At 42.5% G+C, this 7,026-nt stretch overlaps 1 protein-coding gene across 1 annotated transcript; it reads right to left on the minus strand.

Annotated features, from left to right (window-relative positions):
* Nucleotides 1–5,789: 5,789 nt before the first annotated feature.
* LOC121597086 lies at nt 5,790–6,411 on the minus strand. Its single transcript, XM_041922599.1, has 2 exons — nt 6,380–6,411; nt 5,790–6,218 (listed from the first exon to the last, which is right to left on the minus strand). Exons 1-2 carry the CDS (start codon nt 6,383–6,385, stop codon nt 5,790–5,792), a joined length of 435 nt encoding a protein of 144 aa, XP_041778533.1. The 5' UTR covers nt 6,386–6,411.
* Between the last annotated feature and the right edge of the window lie 615 nt (nt 6,412–7,026).

The following is a 7,026-nucleotide window of genomic DNA, read 5'->3' on the forward strand; positions in this document are numbered from 1 at the left end:
AAATCGCTAGCAAAAAGGGATTCAATTTGTAGTGATTCAGTTTTGAAGTATGTTTCGGTCACTTTTTTGCCGTTTTGTTTTCGGCTGTCGGCTGTTTGTTGATGGCAGGGTATTTCAGTGGCCTGAAAGTAGTGAGTGTCTTAATTTAACTTAATTAGACACTTCAGGATTAGATTTTTTTTATCATACTTTTGTAAGCATTTAAGTTGAATAATTCGGTGGTGTCTGCAATAAAACGCAGTTGATTACAAAAACTGTAAGGATGATTTTTGGATGTATTTTATCCTTCATATTTTGCTGAGTTACGGTCTTGTATTATTTTTTTTTTATTTTCAAAAACAATAGTTATGATAAAAGACGTAATAGTTGCTGCAAATTTAGAAGTGAGGATTATCTTTAATACAAATCCTTCTCGCTATTCCAATTCTAAACAATTAAATTACAAGATAATAATAATAATAATAATAATAATAATAATAATAATGAAATAATAATAATAATAATGAAATAATAATATTTACAATAATAAAAATAATACAAACATAAGAAAATGAATCAGAGAAGAAGAATAAAAAGAAGCAGATAAACATAAGTTGTGATGAGTAGAGAAAAGTAGCAAAAACAGATTATGAGAAAAATGAGTAGACGAAAAGGACAAATATATAAAAAATATGGAGAAAATGAGAAAAAAGAAGGATAAAAAAAAGGGCAATTATATACTTAAAGTAGAAGATGAGTGATAATGTGAGCTTCAGTGAGTATTCTTTCAATTAAGATTTGAAAGAAATGTCTGAAATTGTAACATCAAGTTTGCTTTCAATGCTGTGTTGTTTATTTGTTACAAAAAGCTTCTCTTATTGTACATTTGTGTTTTTTCTGACTACATTTTCAGATTCTATCATATTCTTATTCGATTTGGAAATAGGTAGTAACAAACTTTAATGTCTTCAAGTGAAGCCATGTAACTTTTTTTTCTTTTGATTTCATCGTATTGTGACATAAATTGAACTGAAGTAAGTAATTAATTTCTGGTATCTTTCACACCCTAACATTCTACTCCAAATCATTCATAAATTAACCTCACAAAATGGATGTTTTCCAACCTACTTCTGCCTGTCACTGGCAGCGTTTATCTCCATCATTAAATGAATTAATATTTTACAACCTCCACCACCCTGTACATCGGCGTGGGCTCGTTAAATTTGAGCTACATTTTGCGCGATGATATTGCTTCCTTCCGGGCGAAGGGCGATGCTCGGTACAATGTAGCAACCACTGTACTGTCATGCTGCTGCTCTTGGCTCCGAACTAAACCTTACAGTCCAAGTAAAAAGCTTACAAAAAAAAAAAACGCTCCCACCATACGGTACTACCGGTGCAGTGCACAGCTTTCCCATCGCGATAGTACGAGCCACCGTCGTCCCCGAACTAGGAGAGTATGAGGTGTGAAAATTGAATTTGAAACAACAGCTCCAGGCTTTTGAGGATGTGTTCCTGTTTTTTGTTGTTGCGTCCCTCCAAACTCGGCACACATCACTCACGACCGAAAGTGGGATACGCACCGAAAGCGGTGGTGCGTTTTCTGGTGCGCAGCACCGTGTAAAGAATCCGCAATCTCTTCCTGCAATCTTCTGGAGACGGAGGTAATTGTGATGGTAATAGTGTGCAGTTCCCGTCAAACAGTGTGCCCTGCCCTGAGCTGACAGGCGAAGCCCGCGCAAAGGCTGCACCGGCTGTAACACTAATCGTAAGTGATCGGAAGGAAAAGGAAGGCGCAAACCCCCTGGTCGGGAGGGACGGAAGAAACTTTGCAACCATGCACAGCGTCACAACGAAGGATGCCATGGTGGTGGTTTGGAGCGATGGTTGGTAGGAAAAGCAAGCCCATCATCATGTCCCGTCACTGATGATGAGCATGATACTTTCTTCTGCACGACATGGTATAACCGTCCCTAATGCTGTCATTGAACTGAATGCAGCCGCAACAATAGCCCGTACACAGGAGAAGACAGGGCTCGGATGCTGGAAGCTTAAAATGATACGATATCACCGCACAATGGAAAAGCGTCGCACTCGCAATAGGTCGCTCCATGTCTATGCCGTTTATGGCTTTTATGAAACGAGATTTGCCGTGCCCCGATGGATGGAGACTGGATGGGAAAGACTCGGCCAGTTCTTAGATCATTGTTGGGACTACGTACTACGTACAATATTAAATTGACACAGGATACTTACCGAATGTGAGGGGGGGTGGGGGTTGTGCAGGTTTTGCAAGGAGGATACAGCTTTACAGAGCTAACATTTTTGCTGTAATATCCATCGGTAACCATCGGCCATACATCTGCCACAACTAACCGCAGAACGAATGTGAACCCGCCGCAGCTAACGAGGTGAAGGAGGTGAAGCTTTTGTTGAAAATAAAACCCGGGCTTCATCTAAATGAAGTGCTTTCCCGCTCATCGCTCCTGCAGCTCCCAGTGCCCATAATGCCACAGGATCTACTCAGATTATTAGTGCTGTGTGTGGGTTTGTGTCTATGGACAGATATGAAATGCTTCTCGTCACTGTACCACCCGCACCAAGGCTCCTTCTCTCGGTGTAGTGGTTAACCGTTCCTTCCGAGGAGGACCGGCTCCACACCAAAGGAAGTGCTTTAAATGGATCAGCTACAAAGAGAGAGAGACAGAGAGGGAGAAAAAAATAACCGCCAGATGTGCACCCGCAATGTTTGCGTTATTAAATTGCCCATCTTCATTACCGAAATTTGCAATCACGCGTCAAACTTGCGGACCGTTCGCTTTTTCTCTCCCTTTTTGCAGTGCCGACACCTTTCCCACAAAACAGGACACACAAGATAAAAAGAACTGTGTCCGAGACTAGCCGTTTCGATTTCGAGCCCAACCACGGCAACTGCCGGCGATGTAAAGAAAAAAGAGACTCTTTTTTTGGCAGGCTGGATTCCGGTGGATGGTGCATAAACGTCGAATCCATCACCATGATTGATCGATGAGTTTTACGGGTTTTTTGACGAGCCTCAACACGTGCCCCGTGTTTGGAGTGGAAGAAATAGCAGGCCACGTTCTGTGTGTTGGCAATGTATCGTACTGCCGGTACCAATCATTCACAGGCTATTATTCCGGCAGGTCTGTTTTCAGGCTTGCTTGGATCAAATTTTCAACCCAATGCGAAAAGCCTCCACGTGGTTGTGCTTTGATGATGCTTCCCTGTAACCTGCATTCGAGCGTTTCCCAAAACGCTGGTTGACAGGAGCACCAGGTTTTTTGGCGAGGGGGGAGACATATGAGAGAGTTTGTGTGAAATCATCAATAGCCGAAGCTTCCTTTTTTGCCGACGTAATGGAAACGAACACGCTTGGAAGCAATGGCAAATGGTGTATTGTGCCGAAATTGCAATTGCAAATGTAAGGCTTGCTGAGGATGCTGCTGCTGCTGCTGCTGCTGCCTAGTCGGTCAAGTTTCGAGGTCAACCCAGCTAATGGAGTGCATTCGACACGAAATCAAAGTACATCAACCGAAATTCTAGGATGTAAAAACGGGACTCTGGGGCTCGTGATGGGAGGGTTCCTTTTTTGTGGGGGTTTTGCTGTTCCCTTCCAAGCAAATTCATGCCTACGGTACCACTGCTACTCAATTTGTTGAAAGCTTTAGCCGTATGTATATTTTATCTGCTCGCTTTTACACGTCGGTTATGGTAGTTTTGCCATTTTTTGCGCTTTGTTCGGTTTGCGTTTGTAATTTGATGATTATATTTTAGCTGTATGTTTCGTAGATTGGCTTCAGGATAACTTAAAGTTGAATTCGGTTTTGCTTAGAATTTATCAAGCATGATTCGATGAGATCCAGATGAGATGTATCGCATAACGGAACCACTTTTGATGAGTATGGCAATGATGTGAAATAAGTGCTTGTCAAAATGTGTTGTGGATGATCAATGCGATTTAAGATCTATAATAAATTATGCCATTTTAAAACCCAGCCTAATTATTCTTAGGAATTCGTTCGATCTCATCCCGATCAGTTTAAAATGTGGTTCAAAATCCGTATATGAACTAAAATTACCCAAAAAGACATAGTAGAATTAATCCTGTTCAGATACTAGAAATAGTCTTGATGGTATGTGGTACAAGGAATTAGCTCCAAAAACATTTCAGTGCTCAAAGAGGCGCTTTTCTCCTGGATTCTAGATCTGATCTTATCTGAGATCAGTCTTGAATATGATCCCAGTTCCACTGAAATGAACGAAACAGAGTGTGCAATGACGGTTGTGTACCACGTGCTGATAAGGAAACTACAGTCAACTCTCGCTTATTTGAGAGGCGATAGAGTCCTCATAAACTAGATAGAGAAAGAACATTTAGTATGCAGCCTTGACTGTTGCTGTAGGAAACTTGGAACATGATTGTAGATTGGAGCATACATCATTAAATAACCATAGCAACACCATACACTAATAAGAGGGGTATAGATTTCAGAGCTTTTCGAAATTATAGGTACAAAACTGTACTGAAAACTAAGGGAATGTGAAAAATGTTCAAATAAAAGGGAATTTGCAAATTGGAGAGGTATCAAATAAGAGAGGGTTCACTTAAATGTATAAATTCAATGAGATAGAGGGAGACAGAGAGAGCTTTAAATTTTCAATCTTAATTTCGTAGCGCTATGTCGAAGGCTTAAATATTTCTTTTTTCACACTTGATTTTCCCTTAACAATTAACTGCTCAAACAGTTCCTCATAAATCAGCAGCTTTGATCTACTAAATCCCATTCTCCCTTTCCTTTTCCTCTCCCACAACCATCTTCTGCTTAATCGTTCACTATCCCTTTCACAGCCGACTTCTCACATTCGGCTTCATCACGCGTGCAATTGTGCATCCACGCGTACAAATGTGTGTTACGCAAAGCGGCAAGGCCTGCTTTTCTATGCCACCGAGCAGCAGCACGAGCCGTGCGATCGTAACGGCTGGTTGGCGCGCGATCCGTAGCCGGAAGATCACAACATCTTTCGCACCCACACCAGCGACCCGACGAGCGATAAGACCAAAATCCCCGGTTCGAAGGTGTTGGCCAGACCCCGTGCGTCAGTGAGTGATCGGTTTCGTTGATGATCGGCTAATAAGATTTAATCACATTCGTGTCCAACTGGACAGGTTGGGCTTAATTGGCCTAAGGGGGTGTGGAGTTTGGAGTATTTGGAATTCGGCCAGCTGAAGCAGGTGGTGTGCGATATGTTGTTTTGTCCCCTGCGTTTGGATCGTGTTTTCGCGAACCGTATAGAAAACAGAAAATGGCAAACCAATGATGTTTGAAGCTGAGGATGGGTGCCGTTTGTTTAGATTTGGTTTTGGATGCTCAACCATAGGCTGCGAACGTGTTGGCAGAGTTTATGAATGAGTTTCCACGAAGAGCAGATCATGTGAGGCATTGAAATGGTGGATATATCATGGATTGTTGATGATGGATACATTAGAGCCATTTGAATTACTTTAATGGTGACTGGTTTTACGAAGTTTCGTCTAATGATATACTTTTTGCTGATTTTATTAGATGCTGTCTGTCATTTTACATTGGTTTTTCTAGGGAAGCTTCTAGAAGAAGAAAGAGAAGACTTCTTGAATTGCTTTAGAGCATAGAGAAGAGAAGACGTGCAGATGAATTGACACTAAAAGAATAGAATTTTCTTTCCTAATTTAGTTTCTCACAAAACAGTTCAATAAAGGCGAACAGTTACCCTTAAGATGGCTTTAAAATCCGCTCATTTATTGACCCAGTTCAACGATACTTTCGGTACACCTCGGTATGAGAGTGAGCTACCACCGTTCCAGCAGGCACCACGGGAACCACGGGCACTACCGGCACCACCGGCACAATTGGACCCGTTCCCCGGCGACGATGCTCGCCAATGACGACGCGCGTGTGCAGCTGATCAACGGCTTGCATCGGACGGCGCGTAGGGAATTGCAGCACGTGCGCCGGCCTTGTCACCCTCACCTGATGCAGCAGCTGGTTCTGGATGTGGGCCGAAGCAACCGGCACAACCGGTACCTTCTGCACACTGGCAAACTGATCCGTTCGGTAGTGGTAAGCGTAGGCCCCCGTCTGGCGGTAGCGAAGGTCCCGACGAGCACGGAGTTGCGGCTCGCTAGAGCAAACGCAGACTGTCGCTAGCACGATAAGCAGCCAAAAGCCAACCTCGAAGGACTTGCGGCGGATGTGGAAAGAAAGATAAAGCGAAAGTATAATTAAATCCAAACAAACAAAACGAGCGAGCCAGTAAATATTTCTTTCCATTTTCGAATTTTCGGTCCCACCTCCCTCGTTGTGGAAATGTTCTAGGACACCGAGGAACGGGATCGATTTACCTTCATGGTGTTGTTTAGTGGTTCAAGTGCCGTTGCTGTGCAGTGAAGAAGTGATACACTTGCGACCTAACGGTGACAGGTTTTATACTGATCGGTGGTACAACAAACCCAGTGTGGTCCAGCATGGCTTCTTCTCCGGGCAGCTAGCAGCTAGCTTGCACTGACTGCACCGGCAAATTGGTTTATTGATGGTAAGCTTTAATGATTTTATTGCGTCGCATTAGGACATTTCCTTTCAACTGTTTCTAAGCTCACATTCCATGGTATTGAGGGCATTTTGTGCGGACTAGTTGCAACGTGCGATTGATCAATCATATTTTTGGCAACATCGTTTTGCGCTATCGTTTTCGGTGAGGGGAGTGGGATGGTATTTTGGCAAACCGTTTTGCTTCGATCAGGCTTTGGTGGTTTGGTAACATTTTTGGAGGGATCTAAACGGTTAAAAAAATATTTTGCTACAAGCTTAAATTCAAGCGACTTTACCTTAAAGTCTCTGGAATCTTTGCAGAATTTTCCACAAATATACATCAGAGTAAGACTCTTTCCTCATTAATGATTTTTTTTTATTTTACCGTGGGAAACAAACAATCTGCACACCAGAAGAAGTGTAATCTTTTTTACTCCGTACGTAAGTATGAACAAGTAGA

Source organism: Anopheles merus, chromosome 3R (genome assembly GCF_017562075.2).
Source record: "Anopheles merus strain MAF chromosome 3R, AmerM5.1, whole genome shotgun sequence".
Taxonomy (NCBI): Eukaryota; Metazoa; Arthropoda; class Insecta; order Diptera; family Culicidae; genus Anopheles; species Anopheles merus.